At 47.0% G+C, this 21,790-nt stretch overlaps 1 protein-coding gene across 4 annotated transcripts; it reads left to right on the forward strand.

Moving 5' to 3' along the window:
• Positions 1–1,625: 1,625 nt before the first annotated feature.
• On the forward strand, positions 1,626–17,268 carry sin3aa (SIN3 transcription regulator family member Aa). Of its 4 annotated transcripts, XM_018765826.2 has the most exons (22): positions 1,626–1,666; positions 5,505–5,709; positions 5,904–6,086; positions 7,045–7,151; positions 7,274–7,565; positions 7,753–7,992; positions 8,686–8,838; positions 9,125–9,280; positions 9,421–9,510; positions 9,889–10,007; positions 10,268–10,478; positions 10,956–11,072; positions 11,194–11,432; positions 11,544–11,727; positions 12,295–12,681; positions 12,775–12,889; positions 13,054–13,223; positions 14,492–14,665; positions 14,803–14,895; positions 14,977–15,071; positions 15,177–15,378; positions 15,468–17,268. In XM_018765826.2, the coding sequence occupies exons 2-22, from the start codon at positions 5,536–5,538 to the stop codon at positions 15,696–15,698; spliced, it is 3,732 nt and encodes a 1,243-aa protein (XP_018621342.1). In that variant the 5' UTR covers positions 1,626–1,666; positions 5,505–5,535; the 3' UTR covers positions 15,699–17,268. The 4 variants fall into 4 exon arrangements, with proteins under 4 accessions (XP_018621342.1, XP_018621339.1, XP_018621340.1 ...); XM_018765823.2 differs by having other exon boundaries at positions 12,295–12,889; XM_018765824.2 differs by lacking the exon at positions 1,626–1,666 and adding an exon at positions 3,648–3,867 and having other exon boundaries at positions 12,295–12,889.
• The last annotated feature ends 4,522 nt before the right edge of the window (positions 17,269–21,790 follow it).

The raw sequence follows: 21,790 nt of genomic DNA on the forward strand, positions 1-21,790 counted from the left end.
TCACAAGTATAAACTGAACAATTGTGACTTTTTAGGCTTTTGGAAGCAGCATTTTCAAGGTACAAGTTATCTATCAAGGATGTGGATTTCTGTTTAGTCCTGTTATTGGACCCCCTTGCCCATCTTGGGGAGAGCTCAGCTGGTGTGGTCCTTGATGCAAAGTGATTTGTGCTACTCCACTAGTGGAAGTTGGGGTGGATGGGTGTGGGGAGCTGCAGTTGAGGACCACGTTAATGTGTTTGCTTTTCTGGTGTCCATTTGTTTGCTGCTTCAGGATGCACAGTTACCCCCACCATGGCAACACTAGCAATGCAGTGTTTTACAGTATTCAGCACAAGGAAACGGGGATATCGTCACGCGTATCTTTTTCGTTTCGCTTCCCACGACAAACCCCCTTGAGAGTCTTATTCAAATGTAAATTGACTTTGTTTTGCGGATCGTTCAGAATGAGGAGGAGTCCCTGTGACTTAAAGCTGCTAACTTATGGACGTGGACTTAACTACAACTCCATCTGCTGGTCCAACATGTTCCAACTGAGGTATTTGCAAAACATTTTATAATTCCAACAAGCTGATTGGAGAGTTATACTTCAGCGATCCAAACTGGTAAAATGTAAAGAGAATCAGTGTTTGTAAATACCTGACTTTATTTTCATATTACTGAATAAACTGTTAAAGGCAGCAGTAATTACTATGTAATAACTATGATAATTTCAACAAACACCATTTTATGAATTTCTCTAGCAATTTTGAACAGTTGTGAACACAATAGTATATTTAATAGGCACCGGGAGTTATACATTTGTTTATATGCAAGCAAAAAACCACCTGCAGTCTGAAAAATATTTGCAGTATTTTAATTGCAACCGTTTAGATAAATGAAGTGAAATTAAACCTTGGAACTACAGAAAACTATCTTGACTTGAGATTTATTAACTTCATCTTTATCTTATGTAAAATTTGCAATGTAAGGTTTTTTTACCTGAAGACCTGGCTTCCGCTTTAATGTAAAGCCAGTGTCTCTTTGGTGGCAGTTCTGCGAAGTCCTGCCTTACAAAAATGAAAAATACCCTGGCATTTTTGCCCTTTGTTCAGAGAATATAGTTCGGAATAACTTGGCTCTCATCAGAAACGTTTGATCCAGGAGGAACCAAACATATTTTTTATTTCTTGCCATCAGCGGTGTTGCACAGACAAATGCCTTCATTGCCAAGCGAACCTCCATAAACTGTATATGCTGACAAAAGCGAGGAAGGCACAACAAGTGAAGAGGTAATTCCAGACGTTATATGAACGAAAATTAGCCTTACAAGGGAGTTTATAATTATTTCACTTGGTGAAATATATCCCAGCCCATGGATTGATGGAAGAAACACCCCTTCGTTCGTACACACAGATACAGAGATTTTGTCAGTCTGAAAGCTGCGCTGCAGCATATTCTTTTTCTTTTCGTTCATCGTTCGGAATTCAGTTTCACTTCACAACATCAGGCTAGTATTTTTGTTTGCTTCTGCTCTCTACCTCATCTGCTCAGGCTTGGGAGACTTGGCGGGTCTTATTTAAATTAGTGACGTCATAGTAATGGTGAGCCAATCGGAGGCGAGGGGGGCGTTCCCGGCTCTTGTGTTCCAAACACGGAGCCTGAGAGTGGATCCCCGTTTTCCTCGGTATGTAAGACCTCGACGAACCCTGAATCACATCAGGCTGCAGGACGGCATCGTCACGCGTGTGCGTGGGGCATGTGTTCAGGGCGTCCGTTCTCAAGCGTCTTGTTTAAGATTGACCAGTGTGTGTGTGTGTGCGTCTTAGCAGCAGTGGTGATTGGGATGAAGAAGGGGTCGGTTGACGGCGCGTGCCTGTGCTGTGCAATTTTGGGCTTCTCCTCGGAAAAAAAAGACAACATAGTATTTTCTTATAATGTAATTAAACACTTCTCTGGTGCGGTGTGGGTATGGCGCCGCGGAGGCAATGCAGATCTGGGGGATCTGTGCTGTGCAGCATGCTAACCGCTGCTGCCTAGGCTAATGGAGTGGGGGGGGGGATTCGTGGCGAAGGACGCGAAATTTTACCCCGTAGAAAGGGACAGTGTGCGACCCACGAACTGACAGCACATGGATGATCGTCAGCATGTTTTTCGTCACTTCTTTTGTTCCACTTCGGCGTTTGGAGACACCCGAGTGGCAGTCGGCAGATGTGCGACATGACGCGGACGTGCGCGTGCGACGCAACGGTTTTCCCACTTCGTCGTGGAAACGGGCCGTGGCGGCGGGGGGGGTTGCGGATGCGACGGCACGCGGACACACTCGAGAACTGAACCGACGCCCGCCGCGGAAAAGTTCAACAATGGATGACCGCCGAATCGCACTCGTTCTCCCACCCGCTCTCTCAGCACTAGACGGGTTTAGAAAGAGTTCGACGTGAAGCGTCGCGCGAGCTGAGTGGGCCCACACGCCCGCGTCGCACCAAGCATGAGCGCTTCTTTGCTAAACCGTCGCTGTTTCTCTCTTCTAAACAACATAGGGGAAACGGGGGTGGGCTTTAAACCCGTGCCAAATCCCAATTCACCACGCCTCGTACGGACGAAACGTCGCGCACGGATATAGTGCGGCCGAGGGTTTGGTTTCTTCACAGCTCCAATCGAACATCCCACTATCAGGCAGGGAATCCCGGGCAAGACCTTGACTCCGCCTCTCGTGGGCGAAATTTTCACTCGACGATACGACCGGTGGGCGTATCCAATGCGAATCTAGTGCGACGATTGGCTCAGGCAGGAGCAGGACCCGCCCATGAGGCGAAAAGCACCGCCGTCGAAGGCGGGTTATATACTACGTTAAGTTCAGGAAGTTGGCCAGGAATACATCGGATTGTCATTTTTTAAGATAATTTTAATGTCAGACGTCAGATCGGAACCGAAGGCTTTAGTGGGACTTCGAGCTGAACGCGGCGCCTTCTGACCCCTAGATAACATATATTAGCACATCTTGACTGCTCTTTCGTCAGTAACACATCAGTTTCACTGGGTACTTATTATATATGCCTACTATACAGTAATTACCTTGTTTACCACTATTTATTTTGACGCATTTACACAGGCACCAGCTCGCGTTGTAGCCTGTGGCTCACTGCGTTTCTTTGTTAGACACCGAGTAGATCTTCCTCGCTGCAGGTGCACGTGCTGGCGTGTGCGGAAGACCGCCCGCGAGGTCAGCCGATGGGTCGCTCGCGCTGCGGTAAACATTACACGCATGCAAGTCTCCCAGGCGTCCCCCTTTTCTTCCCCCACGCCAGAGACCTGTCGACGGAAAAGGGGAAGATTGGGGGGGTACTTATTTGTCGACATCGTTTAATGAATGAGAGTCATAATGACAAACTGTTCAGGCTGGAAGCCGCTCCTCCGCGAACTGTGGACATATGTAACTGCCTGTCTAGGGACCTGGTAAGCCGTCCCCGCGCCGTACGTTCAGCTACGCGACAGCTGAATGTCGGACGGACGCTTTACCTCCTTTTTCGGTTCGGGCATTTTTGATTGACTTTAAGAATAGCCAATAGAAAGCACGTATGTCCACCCCCTGCAGTATTTTTCCTTGGCGGCAACGAATCGTTTTTTAAAATGGGCGGGAATAATCAGTCCGCCTCTCTGTCAGCCACGCCTCTCGGGAGAAACGAATGGAGGTTGTTTTCAGTGTAATTTCTTTTTGGAAGCAACCAGCGGTGTGGTTATTATTTTTAAGCCTTTAAGTAGCTGTACTGTTATATTTTAATGTGCGTCGACTTTTGCGTTAAGGCGACCTCTTAAATTCTTGGGGTTTTAAGTTGGAGAGCGTGAGGAGCAGTGAGTGAGTTGTAATCTCAGGGTACACTTCAGGAGGTGAGTTCGTTTTTCAATAAAATAATAAATAGTAATAATAGTTTTATAATAAAGCCCGTTAAGCGGCTCGGCTCTGTTCAGGCTGCTCTTTCTTTGCGGTGGCTCCTCCGGGCGGTGCAGCGGTGAAAGCCCGCACATGTGCCGCCGCTTTGCCGCCTGTTGGCCGCCACTGCCTGTCCGCCGGCTCCGAGTCCGAGCGCTGCCGACTTTGCTCCGAAACCCGAAATCTGGCTCTTCTGCACACCCGGTCCAGCTTCACTTCTCTGTACGCTCTTATCGGCACCATTCAGCACAATTAATTTATGCGACGGTACCGCGAACACAGTTTCTGCGACTGCCTCTTCCTGCCCGTTGAGTCAGCGCAGGGAAAGAGCCTCCTCATGTGCGGCTAGACCGCTACTCGAGACCGTGGCTTCCCGTTTGTACCAGGCCGCAAAACAGGGGGAGGGGGAAACGAGACTCGGACTGGAGAACTAGTAGTTATTACTCACGACAGCATTGCCTCTTATTAACAAAGGAATTCGTTATAACTAACAGTAACAAGGGGACTGATTTAAAAAAAAAAAAAAAATTCATTACCATTAACGGGGGATAGATAGTGAAAATTGATTTGCTCTTTCCGAAGGCAGGTGTAAGGAAGACAAATCATAACTACTGGAATGGGGGGGGGGGAAACAAAACAGGGAAATTGGACTCATCATAATAAAGTAACTTTGGGAGCAGAAAGGGGATGGGTCATAATTTACTGAGTCAGGGCAATGGAAATGGACCATGAGTGAAACACTGAAATAGTGGTGGATCATAACTGACCTGGGGAGGGGAAGAGGGTGGTGGTCATAACCTGGAGGATTAAAGGGGGGTGGGTCATAATTACCCAGAGAGGGGAAAGGGATTGGATGATAACTAACCAGGAGAGTGAAATTGGGGTGGTTCATAATTAATCTGGGAGGCAGAGGAGTATGGTAGTAACCTAAAGAATGAAAAAGGGATGGGTCATAATTAACCCGGGGAGGGGAAAGGGACTGGATAGTAACTAACCAGGGGAATGAAATGGGGGAGGATCGTAACTAACGCGGGGAGGGGAAAGGGATCGGATCATAACTACATTTTCGTTTACATTGATTTGGCAGGTGATTTCCAATGAGCTCTATGTAGCGTTATCAGCCCACACACCTTATTCACGAAGGTGACTTACCCTGCTAGATACACTACTTACAATGGGTCACTCATCCACACATCAGTGGAACACACTATCAAGGAATCAACTAATTAACCGGGAGAGTGAAATGGGGAGGATCATAGCTAAGCGGGGGGGCAAAGGGAGTTGGTTGGAATTAACCCAGGGAGGGGAAAGGAAACTGGTCCTAACTGACCAGAAAGGTGCAAAGGAGGCAGGTCATAACTAACCTGGGGAGGGCAAATGGAATGGGTCATAATTTAGGAGAGAAAAAGGATGAGTCAATAATAAACTAAACCTAGTAGCCATATGCTCATCTGGACAGGGTCGATTGGACCACGTGAAACAACCATGTCGTTGCATTGTGAGTTTGCAGCCACATACCGACAGTTTATTTTATCGCTGAGAGAGAGCAGCCGGAGCTCACGGATGTGCGTGTCTGTGTGTACCACGCGTCCAGGTCTTGCATCGCAGGCAAGTATGAGTCCACAATGAAGCGCCGCGCGGAGGAACAGGAAGCAGTCTTCCCAACTCAGCAGCGTCGGCTCCCGGGCGGTTCGGAAGCCTTCCAGCACCGCGTCCTAGCTCCCGCTGGATACGAGGCTGTGGCCGACACCATGCAGCCTGCCACCGGCATCCAGTATCCCGTCCCCCAGGGCTACCAGGTACTTCCACCCTCCAGGGCAGCTGGTTTCAGCCGCTGCAAGGGTACTACCCTTTGAGCACCACCTGTTCAAATTCATACAACTCCAAGCTTCTTTGGATTAAAAAGTACTGAAAATGATGAGACATAGCACATTGTTGTGTTCTTTGTGTGTATAGGCTGCAGTGGCTCTTATGTCCATCTTCTGTTCCTCAGGTTCCCACGGTAACCCAGAGCTCAGGCAGTCACAGCCATGCCCCCAGCGCCACTGCCCATAGTGGGCCACACCACCACAGCCCAGCAGCACAGGCGCAGGCGGTGCAGTCACATCCTCATCCAACCCCAGGCTCCACCCCAGCACAGGGTCAGGCTGGCCAGCAGCATTTCCAGAGGCTCAAGGTGAGTGTCACCTTTTGAGAATGCACCATTGGCCCAGCCCTCCAGTAGGTGGGGAAAAAAGTGGGCATGACACAGGTTATAGACTGGTTCATCTCTCCTGTCAGCAGGATCACAGAGGGTTAGGGTTGTAGTAGCTACACTGGAAGTTACAGTTGGCAATACTGTGATGCTAAAGACACAGATCAACATCTAATTCAAACAGGCCCTCACAAATTAAGGGTATTGGTATGCTGGGCATCAGTGTACTGTAGTAAAGTAGTTCATGGACCATCTCTGAGCAATGGAGCATATTGTTTGTGTCATGACTCATCTTTAAAGCTGTGATGATAGTGACTTTCTCAGCTTAGCATTGCAGGTAGTAGGGTGTGAGCTTGTTTTCTGAGCAGCACATTTATGTTTAAATAGTAAATTCAAAGTGCAAAGAAATTCTTTTCCTCTTTCTTTTGTTAGCAGATTGAGTGTTATTTAAAAATATGGCAATGCTGGCAGAGTGAAATTGACCAGACCTCTAAAATACCAGGGGAAACCATGGTACAAGGACATTGCTGATAGTGACACCTGATACTCATTAACCACCTTCTTACAGCTGGTCTTAGTCTACCAGTTCATCCGGTGTCATGTTCTAAGTCTTCCTTTCTAATAACTTAGTATTCATGTTTTTAAATCTGTGAACACATCAGATTTGCAAAAGTCTCTTACCTAGAACTTAATGTGAAATAAAAGCTTATTATAAAGTAAGACTAAAAACTGACTCCTCAAGTGCTAATTGCTTTGAACTTTGACCAGTTTGCTCAGCATCAGCACATTTTCAGGATGTATTTCCTTCAGTAAATGTCTGAGGTTCTTACTTCTGCAGCATTTGGTTTTTGTTCTAATTTTCAGCACCCAATTAATCAGCTATCTGCATTTTCAAAAGTACATTACAGATTGGTCATGGATAATGTCACTTTCTCTGCAGGTAGAGGATGCTCTGTCTTACCTGGACCAGGTAAAGCTGCAGTTTGGAAGTCAGCCTCAAGTATATAATGATTTCCTGGACATTATGAAAGAATTCAAGTCTCAAAGGTGAGGTTTAGTCTGGATGTTTAGTTTTGTACTTCATCTAACAAGAACTGTGAATGCTGAAATAAAATTATATCCTGAGAGGCTTAGCAGCATTTCATCATTCTACTCACTGTTTCCCCCAGTATTGACACACCTGGGGTCATCAGCAGGGTGTCCCAGCTCTTCAAGGGCCACCCCGATCTTATAATGGGATTCAACACCTTCCTGCCCCCTGGATACAAGATTGAGGTGCAGACCAATGACCTGGTGAACGTCACCACACCAGGGCAGATCCACCACATCACACCACATGGCATCTCTGTGCAGAATATCCCGCAGGTCCCACCCCCCCAGCTCCAGTCTCAGCTGCCAACTCCACCCACTACTGCAGCTGTGCCCCTGCCGACCCCACCCACTTCTGCAAAAATCAGCAAGGTGTGTTCGGTGGTCACTGAGACCAAGTTCTAGGTCCTGACTGGGAGTTTTAAGCTCTTCCTGTTTGTTTCTCAGTTTGAATTGTCCTATATAACTGAAAATTTACTAATTGTCATGCAGAATGACTTTTTCTTGGAAGTGACGTGGAAAAATGTTTGGATATTTCTCATTTGTTTGCGTTCCTCAGCCTCTACAGTCTCAGTCTCTGACATCGAGCAGTCAGCCAAACCCGTCCATTCCTCCATACGCCTCTCCACGCTCCCCACCAGTGCAGCCCCACACTCCGGCAAGCAGCACCCCTGCTCTACAGAACAACCAGCCTGTGGAGTTCAATCATGCCATCAACTATGTGAACAAGATCAAAAACCGCTTCCAAGGCCAGCCTGACATCTACAAGGCCTTCTTGGAGATCTTGCACACTTACCAGGTGGGAACTGGGTTGAGCACCACTTACTGGGTAGCATTTATGTGTCCTTTTTTTTCTCTTCTTTTGAGGGCTGTGTTCACTGGTTTTCCTTTCCTGGCTCAGAGATGGAGCTGCTTAGGTTGACCAGCTGTTTCAATTAACAGGTTTTAAATACTCTTCTCACTTTTGGGAAGTGTTGGCAGTTTAAAGAAAGTAGTGTGAGTTAGTCTGTCTAGGACCAGAGTTTAGTTTCCGTAATGTTGAAAATTTAGTTTTTGGTTTTGCAAATGACTGGTGCTTGGTACCATTACAGAGTTTCTAAGTGACATCAAAGTATCATTGTGGTAAACAGTACTATTGAAAAATTTAAGTACACTTGGGCAATATTTATAGGATGAATTGGCAAGATGAGTCAAAGTGTCCCGCTTCTCTGGGAGTTGCAGAAAAGCTACGGAGTGACGGCTGACTTCCTGCTCCAGTCTATTGACCAAACGCTTTCTGAAAGGAAAGTCATGTCCAGCAAGTGTACTTACGCTTCTCAGTGGTTCTGTATTCTCAAGGTGGTGTTCTGCATTAAAATATACTGTAAGTGCTGGTGTGTAAAATGTTGACCCTTGTTTTTTTCTTGTTGGTGGTTATTGTGCTGGTCCACACTGACTGCGTCTGATATGGGCGTGGTCATGCTCTTGTGCCGAAATTGGCTCCGTGGAGTAGAAAGAGCAGCGAAATGCAAAGGAAGCCGGTGGGAATTACACTCCGGCGCTGACCGAGCAGGAAGTGTATGCCCAGGTGGCTCGGCTTTTCAAGAACCAGGAAGACCTCCTGTCAGAGTTTGGCCAGTTCTTGCCAGATGCCAACAGCTCTGTGGTGAGTGCAGGGGACCTGGTTGGTTGCTACTAGGAGGAATGGCTCCCATGTCAGCAGGTGTGGAGACCATTTAGTTGAACCGTTTTATTGCATGGTTGTGCTCGGTTCTGTCCTCTTGGTTTCAACTTTTTAACGGCACTGGATCAGAGGTACTGAGAGATGGAGGGACTTGGGGGAACATGGTGCACTAGTGTTCCTCCTAGCGGTTGGTAACAGTCTGAGGGAAGGGGTAGGTGCTGATGGTATCATGCTGAAGCTTGCCACTCTCTCCCCATTACATGCGCAGCTACTGAGCAAGACGACGGCTGAGAAGGTGGAGTCCGTGCGCAACGACCACGGTGGCACGGTCAAGAAGCCCATGCTTAACAACAAGCAGAGGCCTAATCAGAACGGCTGCCAGATCCGCAGACACTCTGGAGCTGGGTCCACGCCACCTGTGAAGGTAAGCTGCTTGTCACTTCCTGAGGTATGCTGGGTTTATTCATTCTTGGACCCCTTTTGTACTTTACCCTCTTAAGTGAGGGCAAGTGCAATTTGTGACTCCAGTCCATCTTGCCATCTCTCCCCTTCCTTCTTTCACAGAAGAAGCCCAAATTGCTGCTTCTGAAAGATCAGTCCGTAACAGAAGCCAGCAAGCACAGTGTCAGTACAGAGTCTCTCTTCTTTGAGAAGGTGAGGAGGGAGCAGCTGCAGTGCTGGATCATACCTCTTCCCATGGGTGTTTCCTAGTGTGGTGACTGAAAGAACCTCAGGTTTACAGTTTTTGATGTGCACTGGCCCACATTGTGGGCCGAAGAACCAAGTAGGACAGATCAGTTTGCTGGCCAGTCTGATTTAATGCAGTTTATTTCTTGTATTGCAGTTATCTGTAGTGTGGTTTTCTGTACTTGTCCATTCATCTGTTGAACATGTGATTAGTTGCATGCGGCACCTAACAAAATATGATCAGGTGCCTTTAAGTCTTATATCAGGCAGATATGTTAGAACTCACTATGGGGAGGGGGCAGATGCTCTAAATTGCCCATTAAACACTGCTTGTGTGGCCCACAGGTACGCAAAGCCCTGCGCAGCTCAGAAGCCTACGAGAACTTCCTGCGCTGCCTGGTTATCTTCAATGAGGAGGTGATCTCCCGTGCAGAGTTGGTGCAGCTCGTGTTGCCCTTCCTGGGGTGAGTCAAATGAATTAGTGCAGCCAGTTTTAATAAAACGTAATGTAAGCAGTTGTGTATGATCAACATTTCGTGGTTTTTCCTCAGAGTTGGTGGAGTGGTGTAGTGTTTATGGAGCTGGGTTTGTAACTTGGGAGTTGCAGGTCCAAGACCCTTGGGTCTGAATATTTCAGGTGCTTTGAAGAACAGTGTTTGTTATATAAAAAAATTGATTTTGATTGTCATTTCCACTAGAAGTGTCATTTGAATGCTGTTTGTAGGAAGTTCCCTGAGCTCTTCACCTGGTTCAAGAACTTCTTGGGTTATCGAGAGTCATCCCATATTGAGAGCTTCCCCAAGGAGCGGGCCACAGAGGGTATCGCCATGGAGATCGACTACGCCTCCTGCAAGCGCCTGGGCTCCAGCTACAGAGCACTGCCTAAGAGCTACCAGCAGCCCAAGTGCACGGGCCGGACACCGCTGTGCAAGGAGGTGAGCTTCCTCCTGCTGCCTCTCCACCAGCCTTACCAACTGCACAGCACTGGCGCTCTGTTCCAGAACAGGGCTAAAATATGTTTTGAAGAGGAACCCTACATTGTGTCTTCATTTAAATCATGGAAATGTAGAAGTGTATGTTTTGATGTAAATCTTATTTCGTAGATGTCACTTTTAAACATAATTGCTGATATCAGTTTTGAATTCCTTGTTGGAGCTACCACTTCAAGTATGGGCTTTAAGTCCAAGTCACACGCTTTCATTGCTCCCTGTAAATGTTCATTTTACTTGTTTGAGGAACATGGGACATTCTGTAACCTGAAACCTGTCATGTCTGCTTGAAACATGGACATTTTCTCTCAACTGTATGAGTGTAATACTTTCTGTTTTGGGAAGTATGTGAGGTTGGTCTTCACTGAATATATTGAACAGCCATGTAAGGTCAAAGTTGAGAGACGTGTCAATGTCTGTCAGGTGCTCAATGATACCTGGGTGTCATTCCCATCCTGGTCGGAGGACTCCACCTTCGTCAGCTCCAAGAAGACACAGTACGAAGAGCACATCTACAGATGCGAGGACGAGCGTTTTGAGGTAAGGAACCTCTTTCACCTGTGGTGTGCTTCCTTAAGTTTTTGCTCTGCATACATTGGAGTAGTGTACTGTTAGGGTTCTTCCCCCACCCCCGAGTGATTTACTGTATGCACCTCTGCAGCTTGATGTGGTGCTGGAGACCAATTTGGCCACCATCCGCGTTCTGGAGGCGGTGCAGAAGCGGCTGTCTCGCATGTCAGCTGAGGAGCAGGCCAGGTTCCGCCTGGACAGCAGCCTAGGCGGCTCTTCTGAGGTCATCCACCGCAAGGCCATTCACAGGATATATGGCGACAAGGCCCCTGACATCATTGATGGCCTCAAGAAGAACCCAGCAGTCTCTGTTCCTATTGTCCTCAAGAGGTGGGTGATCCTGCAGGCTTCTTATCAGCATTTTTGAGGGTGTGAAGGGTGTTGGAGTTGTACAGGTTCTTGAGGAGCTGTGTGGTGATGTGATGCCCTTTATCTGCCTAGGCTGAAGATCAAGGAGGAGGAATGGAGGGAAGCCCAAAGGGGTTTCAACAAGATCTGGCGGGAGCAGAATGAGAAGTACTACCTAAAGTCTCTGGACCACCAGGGCATCAACTTCAAACAGAACGACACAAAAGTGCTCCGCTCCAAGAACCTGCTCAACGAAATCGAGACCATTTATGATGAGGTGAGGGGATTTGAAATCAAGATCTGAGCCACCAAGCGCTCAGCCCCCGCACGCCAGTTTTAAAGTTAAATTCCGCAGTACCGCTTTCTTCCAGCATTTAAACCTGACAACAGGCTGGAGGAAAAGACTTGGTGCAATTTGCCAAGTAATCCAGTTTCATACTGATTAATGTCAGAAGTGTTTACCTTATGGATTTAACTAGAATTATAGACAGGAGGTGTAATGTTGGCCTACAGACTGACGTCTTCAGTGCACGTTTCAAGTTTATCTCTGTAGACCCTTAAAACTTCTTTAGCTGGAAGTCATGTTGTGGTGGGTGGAGGTGACTTCAGTACAGGCCTTGTGGGACTTGCAGGAGAGTTTGAGTGTGATTTCATGAGTGTTTGTTTAAGGTTGGATTTGGTGTTGACTTACTCTGAGAATGTTCACACCTGATTCATTGTGGTCAGGTGACCTTGGGTTCAAGCTTGTGCAGCACTAAACTTGGTTGCTCGTGTAGTGAGGTGTTTGGCTGAGGGTGGACACGTGTTCCGGTAATGTCAGCTGTTTCCACCCCTCTGTGCTCAGCGGCAGGAGCAGGCTTCAGAGGAGAATGCAGCACCTCCCAGTGGGCCACACCTGACCCTGCCCTATGAGGACAGTCAGATCCTGGAGGATGCCGCTGCCCTCATCATCCACCATGTGAAGCGGCAGGCGGGAATTCAAAAGGAGGACAAGTACAAGATCAAGCAGGTGGTCCACCACTTCCTCCCAGATATGCTTTTTGCTCGGCGCGGTGAGCTGTCCGATCTGGAGCCAGAAGACGAGGACGATGAGGCAGACATGGATGAGGGTGGAGCCAAGAAGCCCAATGGGCTGGCCGGGGGCGAAGCTGGGGCAGGGGGCACAAGCCCAGCTAAGCCTAAGCTTCTGTTCAGTGGCACAGCGGCTCAGAAACTGCTTGGCTCCGACGAGGTTTACAACCTTTTCTATGTGAATAACAACTGGTACATCTTGCTGCGGCTGCACCAGATCCTGTGTGCGCGACTGCTGCGCATCTACACACAGGCAGAGCGGCAGATTGAGGAAGATTGCCGGGAGCGCGAATGGGAGCAGGAAGTGCTCGGCCTGCGGCGGGACAAGAGCGACAGCCCAGCCGTGCAGCTGCGGCTGAAGGAGCCCTGTGAGTACTAACTTAAGGGGAGGAGACACTGGTGGTTCTGAAGAGTGTGTGTGTGTGTGTGTGTGTGTGAGGGGGAGAATGTCTCCATGCTGCTTTCTGTGTAGCAAAATTTGTCGGTTTTTGGAAAGTATGATTGTATTATGCATTCTTGTCCCTGTCTGTAGTGGATATTGAGGTGGAGGACTACTACTCTGCCTTCTTGGAGATGGTGCGAAACCTGCTGGACGGCAACATGGACGCCACCCAGTATGAGGACTCCCTGCGTGAGATGTTCACAATTCATGCCTACATTGCCTTCACCATGGACAAGCTCATCCAGAGCATCGTCCGGCAGGTCTGTGATTTCAGTGGCCACGTGTGGACTGTGGGGGGTGGTGTGATAAACAGGATGTAAAGTACAAGCCCCTGATGGAGAGGCTCTGGGTTTGAATCTCTAAGTCTCTAATGTCCTCCTGGAGGCTTTATTTTTTGTGTGAACTGGGGGGAGCTGATTCTGTCAGTGGTTAGAGCTGTAGCCTTTGGATCCAATGGTAGGCAAGATTCGAACTGGCAACCTAAATAATATGACAATATTTATTAATTTAGCTGATGCTTTTCTCCAAAGTGACTTGCAGTGGTAAGTTACTTAGTTATTTACCCATTTATACAGCTGGGTAATTTTCCTGGAGCAATTTAGAGTAAGTACCTTGCTCAAGGGTACTACATCTGCAGGTGGGATTCAAACCTGCAACCTTTGAGTCCAAAGGGCAGCTCTAAGTACTATGCTACTAGCTGTCCCCAGAAGTCCCTAGACTACTAAAAATTACCCAACTTTGTAAACAGTTGTAGGTGGCCTGGCACTGTAAGCTGCCTTGAGGAGAAGTGTGAGCTACATGAATAATTGTAAATAAATATTTGAACAATGCAGTTACGCAATAGTAGGATAACATTAAATCACCAGCCCAACAACAGACTAATATTAAGAAGAAAACTGAGTCACTTTGACTTTATTAATGGGTAGTTATTGTGGCACAGCAGGTAGTCATGGTGCATCACATTTCCTGGGTTGTGGGTTTGAATCCAGATCTGATATCATTCTGATTTGTGGTGTGTGTTCTTTGTCCCTGTGGGTTTTCTCAAGGTGATCGATTCCCTCCTGCAATCCAAAGACATGTGTTTCTAGTGATCCAGTTACTAAATTGCATGTTGTGTGTGCACGCATGTATGTGTGGGTGAGATTTCCAGGTGATGGATTGCAGTTCTCCCTCATGCCTTATGCTTCTGGGACAAGCTTCAGGCCAGTGATCCTGCACTGGCTGAGCAGTTATTGATCAGCAGTTGTTGGAGTAATACTGTCCTCTGCTGGTGAAATCAGGAGTTTTAGATGTCTACAATGGGAAGGGTAACCATGCTGGACATGTTCTGTCGCCACACGTTTATCCGCCAGTCTTTTATTTCTCTTGTCTTCAAACTGTTTTTTGGGTTATGGAGCAAGGTTTGCCAGCCAGCTTTCCCCGTTTTTATGGATTTGTTCTGTACAAACTGAGCAGAACGTGCACAGATCTTTTGCAGGCCTTTTGTTTGTGTGTGGTCTTCACTGCCCCCCTATATGTGTCTCTGCAGCTCCAGCACATTGTGAGTGATGAGATCTGTGTTCAAGTGACCGACCTGTACCTGTCAGAGAGCTCCAACGGTGCTACAGGAGGGACTCTTTCCACTCAAGCCTCTAGGGCTGGTCCTGAGGCAGCCTACCAGCGCAAGGCTGAGCAGCTCATGTCCGATGAAAATTGCTTTAAGGTAACTTGGCGTTGCCCAAGGAACTTGCCTTGGGTGTGTGGTCTTGCTTTTCAGTCCAGTGGTCAGTGGTGATACACTGGTCTTGCTGTAATTGGTGGAGGGTCACAATGGAGTTTTGTAATTTGTACTTGATACAGCTGACGTTCGTGAAGAGCCGAGGTCAGGTGCAGGTGACTGTGGAGCTCTTGGACACGGAGGAGGAGAACTTGGACGAGCCTGTGGAGGCCGAGGTGAGTGACACTGGGGATAACTGCATGCATGTCTGGGTGTGTGTGTGAGCTTCTCTGCCTGATTCGGCGACTGTCTTACAGCGCTGGTCAGACTACGTGGGCAGGTACCTGAACTCGGACTCCACCTCCCCCGAGCTACGCGAACACTTGGCTGAGAAGCCCGTGTTCCTGCCAAGGTGAGGTGTCCTTCACAGTGCCATTAAACACCTTCACTTTGAGATATGGAAATGATGGGAAGGTAGGCTTAGCTGCTTCATGTCAATGTTTTCCACCATGTCAAGGAATCTCCGTCAGATACGGAAGTGCCAGAGAGGACGGGAGCAACAAGAGAAGGAAGCAAAAGAAGGAGGGAGGAAGTCTGCAGAAAATGCAGAGAATGTGAAGATGGAGTGCATGTTCAAGCTCAACTCCTACAAGATGGTTTACGTCTTCAAGTCTGAGGATTACATGTACCGCCGTACCGCGCTGCTACGAGCCCATCAGGTACACTCAACTCTAACCATCTGCGCTTATCAGTCAGTTCAGAATGAGCACTTTCCTCTGATTGACAGTCTCCCTGTCTGTGCACACAGTCTCACCAGAGGGTTAGCACACGACTGCACCGGCGCTTCCAGGCCTGGGTGGACGACTGGGTGAGATCCCACGTGATGCCAGACATGGCGGCCGACTGCAACCAGTGGCTGATGGGAGAAGGCCGGGAAGGGCTGCTGCCCTGTACCACGGTCCGCGAGTCCGAGATCCTCCACTTCATGAGCATCAACAAGTACCACGTCAAGTACGGTGTGGCATCCAAGGGGCCATGACCTGCCACCATCCTTGGTTGGGTGGTTGGGGGAAGTTTTTAGATTTGGCAGGGGGCTTATGAACAACTGAGTAGGAGTAATGTGGCAGTTGGAAGCTGGTCTGTGTACTGTGCCACTGCAGCTGGTGGTACTGTTTTTAACAGCATTTTAGCTGTTCCTGCGTTTGCAGGGCCTTGGTGCCAAAATGAGGGAACTGACAAAATCCAGCACCCAAACCCTTATCCCATTTCTGCTCCAGGTGACGCTGGAGACACCAGATGACTGACGCCCCGTGTCACCCTAATCTAAGTGTAAGGTGATCTCTCACGCTTTTAGGCAATTAGCTAAGGGCGTCTGAGATGTGGGAAGCAGGTCAGGGGTGCTGAGGGTGTGAACGAGCAACATCGTTCACACATTTTTCTTGATAAGATCATGGACGGATCACCTTTGAAGTCAGATCATTTGTTTTTGAAATGTTTGACATTTTTTTGGGAAAAGGTGCCCTTGGACAAGGTTGAGGTTTTTAAATTTAGTCACCTGCAACTGGCAAAGGTTCTGAAAAAGAGCTTTTTGTGATCCAGGAGATTTCTGCGTTAGCGGCCTGATCATAAGTGACCACTCTGAAAAATGGCCTTTTTTTAACCTGTTTTAACAAAGGGCAGAATTAAAGTCCATTTCTGTGTCACAGGATGCAAGGGAAGGAGGAAAGACACATTTGTAGCAGCAATTATTAAAAAAAAAAAACAAAAAACAAATATCAGTAAAAATTTAAAAAACAAAAAAAAAACATTTAAAAATAGTTATAGTTGAGTCAGACCACTTGTTGGTTTCTGGTCTCTGACTGTAAAGTTGTATAGCTCATGAATGTCAATTTCTGACATGTGCTCATATGTATTATCAAAGTGGCCCCCGTGCAGTGGCACAGTACTCATTGAAATACCAGCTTCAACACAGCCAACAGGAGTGGCAGCAACGGCCCCCCGTCCCCTACTTTGTAAATAAACTGTGTATATAGCGCCCTTCCTTTTTTATTGCAGAGACCTGCGTTGATGTGCTAGCATTCTTTACAAGCTTACTGTGGACTTTAGTGAGAGGTGCTCAGAAGTTAGTACATATATTAAAAACAGAAAATGCAAGACGGTTTATTACAGTTTTTACCAAAGGGAATTATGATAGTTTCTTTCTTTTGTGTATTTTTTTTAATAGTGAAAATGATGATTTGAGAAGTAGAAATTTATCCAGGATTTTTTGAAATTGAAGATTTTATAGGACGTTTTCATAAAACTTAAAGAAGTTCAAATTTGGCTTTTATCTCTTCACAGTATTATCACTGCCTGTTTAAGATCCCAACATGACGAGGCCCAGGACAGTGGTCCTTCGTGACCCTCGTTTTTTTTTTTTTTTTTTTTTTTTTTTTTTTTGTTTTGTGTTTTTTTTTCCTCTCCCCCTTCCCATGTCTCACCCTGGATAGATTTCTGCTGGAGGAACACATATGCGTTTTTAAAGCAAACGGTCACAAAGCATGTCTTTTCTGTGGATCATCATAGCCCCTTTATTTGAACTTTATTTAAAAATAATAAAAATGTTTGTAGCTACGAGGATGACTACGTGTTTGGCTGGTCAGAAAGTGCTGTCTCGTGTGTGTCCGTGTCTGCCGCAGGTGAGGAAGCAAACAATACCGAAACACTTCGCATTGACATTTTGGAGAAGGCAGGCGACTGCACATCTGCTGATGTCATAAGACTTTCCACTGTAAACGGAGAAGCACCAGATGATTTGCAGCCTCTCCGGTGACAGTCATTTTGCCATTACCTTAGTTTAAAAGCGCAGTGGTATGACTGCTGAAGTGGTCAGCAGGCATTTTATCAACAACCAGTTTGCATAACCCTTGTCTCATTTTTTTTTAAAACTACTAAAGCAATACCAAAAAACCCTACTAAAGGAATGTGCCAGATGAAATAAATGCCAACATTTGGGTGAACGTGCCATAACTTTTGAACCAGGCTTGAAAAGAGCCTTAAAACTGAAGTTTCATGTTGAGTTGTTTTCAGCAGCATCCTGGTGGAATTGAGGGCTCTGTGCTGAAAAATGTGATTCTGACCTATGAAACAGTTCCCTGCCAAGAAGTTATTGCAGCTTCCTGTAGAATAGACTAGTGTGTGGCGCTGTCCTTTCCATACACTGTAGGGCACGGAGGGTTGAGTGACACCTGGGTTTCGAACTTCTCTGAAATTTCTTTGGAGCCAGCCCCCCGCTGTATGGTTTTTGCAGTAAATGTTTCGCTCTGAGGACAACCTGTTGGGACAGAACCCATGATATGTTCTGCTTCAGAGTGATAACATTTTGTCTCGGGCAGACTGTGTGGATTACAATGGTAAGGACAGTGTTACTGTTTCTCATGTCATACTTTGCTGTGCTGTTTGACATGCTTGCAATGACTTTCCTACCAGCAGAGGGAGTGGTGGTTCTATTTGCAGCAAGATTCAAGGCAGTGGGAGAAGATTGACCAACGTAAGGTATGCAGTGGAGAGCTGTGCTAATACTTGGAGGCAGTGGTCTTGTTGCGGGTCATAATTCTTAACAGCTCAACAGAGTTACACGTAGGCTGAAAACCTCACATGACGTGGTCCTTCTCGGGTCGGGTGTTGGGAAAGTTTGGATGTGTATAATGAAAATAAACATGGGCGACTTTGACAAACATTTAATTTGACACTCCTAAAACACATCTGAAGACCCAAGGCGAGTTCCTTTTCTCCTTTGAGAGGAATTCTGTGTCCTCTGACTCACTGCCTGCCGCCAACACTGCAGTTTGTGCGGATAGTCTGCAGTGTTTGAATCTTTGAAAAGAGCGAGGTTGCCAGACATGTATCGTTCAAGTTTTTTGTAGGAAATTCTCAGGAGCTATCAGGTGGCCTTCCGAAGAGGACTGAATGGTTTCCACGTGAGTCTTGAGAGGATCCTACAACGCACAGCAGCCGACAGCCTCCTCTTTACTCACTGCTCGGTCAAGGTTCTGTGCAGCTAACAGTTCCTGCTAGGACCAGTGTGAAGCTGCTTTGATTCCAACAAGGGCAGACAGGTGAGGGGTGCTGACCCATTTTTAGAGGGCGGGGGAGGCATCTGACGAGGAACGGGACTGACGGCAAGCGGGGGGAGGCAGGCGGAACACCGTCTGCCACCGACACACTTAACAAGCCGTTCACAAAGCTTGGCCAAGCAGAGCCTTTCTGCATGATTACGTTTGGGGTGCGCAGTCCCATTGGGGTCAAACCTAACCGTGTATTACACGACACTGGGTGGCAGTTATTAGAAGTGACGTGAGCAAAGACACAAACGCATTGTAAAGGTCAACAGTGAACTCAGAGGTGCACGTGGTAAAGTTCTAAGGTCATCTTGTCATCATTGACATAGCAGAAAGTGGTAAGAAACGTGTTCTGGGAAATGTGTTCTTCGTTCCTTTGCATCGCTTAACTGCAACGTGATTTACTGATATGCAGTTCTAATTAATGCATTTAGTCTACATTAAATAATTTGTTTATTCTGAATCTGTCTCTCACCGCATGAAGGAGGAAATGCCAGATAACTCGGATCCATCGCTGTCTATCCCACATCCCTGGGTGTTCCTGGAAGGAGCAGTTGTGGTCTGGGTGCGGCTTGTGAGGTCTGGCATGTGTGTTTAGTGATGGTGTGACCGTGTTTCCAAGACACTGCAAAACTTGTGGACTTCCCTCTAATTAAGAACTAACTTTTTAAAAAAAAAAAAAAAATTTCCCTCTGACACCTTTGTCCAGCGCAAGTTACTTTCTACACTGAGATGTTTATAATTACCTATTTAAATAGCAGGGTAAATTTTCCTGTATAATTTCACTAAAAGTACCTTGATCAAGGATGTTACAACAGGAGGGTGGTTTTAAAAAGGTATTTTTGGTTACAAGTGCCTTCTTTGAATTGCAATTCAGTTTATTTATAGAGCACTCTTCTCTCACAGAGCACTGAAAAAGGGTTCAGGAGACAACAGTGACATAAATAAAAAGGTTAGTTGCACATTAATACAGTTCTTGTAGTAATTTAGGCAGTAAAGCTATAAAGTAACGTAATGGTTCTAATCGCTGCACCACCTGCTACCCCAGATAATGGGAAGAAATTCTTGAGATCCACAAAGTAGCTCTTCTAGTTTCTGTTATTTTTCTATAGTTAAAATGCCCCAGTAATGCTGTTAAGTAGTTAAGGGAAGGGGAAGTCAGTGGCTGGTATAGTTATTACAGTAGTACCAGTGATGCCTAGAAATGAAGCAGGTAATGAGTGTCCTAAGGCTGTATGTCATAAAGACAGCACTGGTATTGATTTGTGCTTCGTTACCGTGCAGTAACGGTTGGAGAATGAACGTCTTGCCCTCAGATGCGCTCCCTTTCGCTTTCCATTTCCACTAAAAGGTGCCATGGCTACGAGACCCCAAACGTTTCTTCAATGATATTTTTAATCTGACTCATGACTTGGCTGCTGATGCGAGTGTTGGCCATGCTCGTACTCTTCCTGGTGCCACAGACGCATCTGTTTTCCGCATCGCAGCCCCAGGAAGTTAAAGTGAGATCAATATGTAGCTCCTCATTTGTGAAGAGTGGTGTTCCTGCATGTACCGCGCAAGACCCATCCAAACCATCCGCTAACTGAGATCCACTAGTTCTGAGGATGTTGTTTTAAGCCTGGACCATCCCTGATTTTAGAAAAAAATAAATAAAGCAGTTTGTTCCAGGAAAGGAGGCGTTGCTGCGCCCCTTGGGACCCCTCTCATTGGTGCTGCCAGATGTCCGATTCTCACATTTGGAGCTGCAGATCTGCTCCCTTCATTTAGTTTGCGTCCTTGGAAAGTGTCCGATAAACGCAGCTGCTCCAGTGAGCACTTCTTTGCTGTCAAAATAGCAAATCTTTGTTTGAGAGCTTAATAATAATGTGACGCTAAAAGGTTGAATATCTGGTGAGAAAAGCGTCCGTAAATTACAGTACTAAGGCTTTTAAGGGCATTGAGTAGTCCAGCGTCCTGCGCTGTCCTTAAAGCTATCTTGGGTTTTCCTTGTCCTGATGTGCCTAGGCTTGCATCGTTTTTAAAGATGACCAGAACCTTCTGATTTGAGATATGGCTCTTTTTCTATTGTGGAGAGCGTGTACTGCAACTCGTCAGTCAGCAGAATGGTGATGGCCCTGCTCTTCTGGCCCCAGTCTGTCAACGTCAGGAAAGCGGTTCCAGATGCCTGGAAGAGGTGCCAACATACTGGCTGTTTGCTTGGTCTTTGCCATTTTACAACTGTGGTTCTGCATCCTTCACTGTTCACGTGTCCCTAACACAGAGGCTGTTTCCCGTTTGTTTGAGCGAGTTGTAATTTGGGTCTCAGGTCCACAATTCAGCCAGTCGGCATGCCACCAGCTCTGAAATGGGGCAGCTGATCATAGTGCCGTTGCCCCTCCAAGCCCCCAAACGCAGCATTTGCACTTCATGGAGACTTGAATTGTGTTCTCTAGAGCAAAATATGAGCGGGAGCTCTGTTTCGGGGTGGTCTCTGACAGCCAGCTGAGGAGAGGGAGTGAACCTCTGAGGGTCTAGGCAAACATGGCAGGGCCCTCCGGAGTAGTGGGAAGTGGATCTCTCGCTACAGCATTGGATCGAAAGGCAGAGATACTTTGACCTGGAGCCAGTAGCCACCGTGGTGGTGGTGGTGGTGGGGGGGAAGCAGTTTGCTACCAGCCACAAACATCTCTCAGAAGGGCAGTTGCAGTGAAAGAGCTGCTTCTTCCCGTATGTCTGTTGCCTTCTTCGTTTTCACTGCTTATGCTGCTGTTGTCACTTTTGAGGAAGGTCCAGTTTGAATAGAGACCACATTCTGCAAGGAGATTTGCATACAGATGGAAAAGTTAGTGGGTAGAGAGACCTCCAGTAGCCTCTGTTTTCCTATAGTCCTCCAGCCCGGTACAGGGCACCTGAGGAGCCTGCTGTCTGTGGGACTCACGTGGTAGCTGGGCAAGAACCTCCCTTTTGCATACATAGTTGGGTCAAGTGTTTTCTTCCTGTGGTTTGCCACGTCTTCTGTTCTCATCTCACCACCTTTTGAAGGGTCTGC

Source organism: Scleropages formosus, chromosome 5 (genome assembly GCF_900964775.1).
Source record: "Scleropages formosus chromosome 5, fSclFor1.1, whole genome shotgun sequence".
Taxonomy (NCBI): Eukaryota; Metazoa; Chordata; class Actinopteri; order Osteoglossiformes; family Osteoglossidae; genus Scleropages; species Scleropages formosus.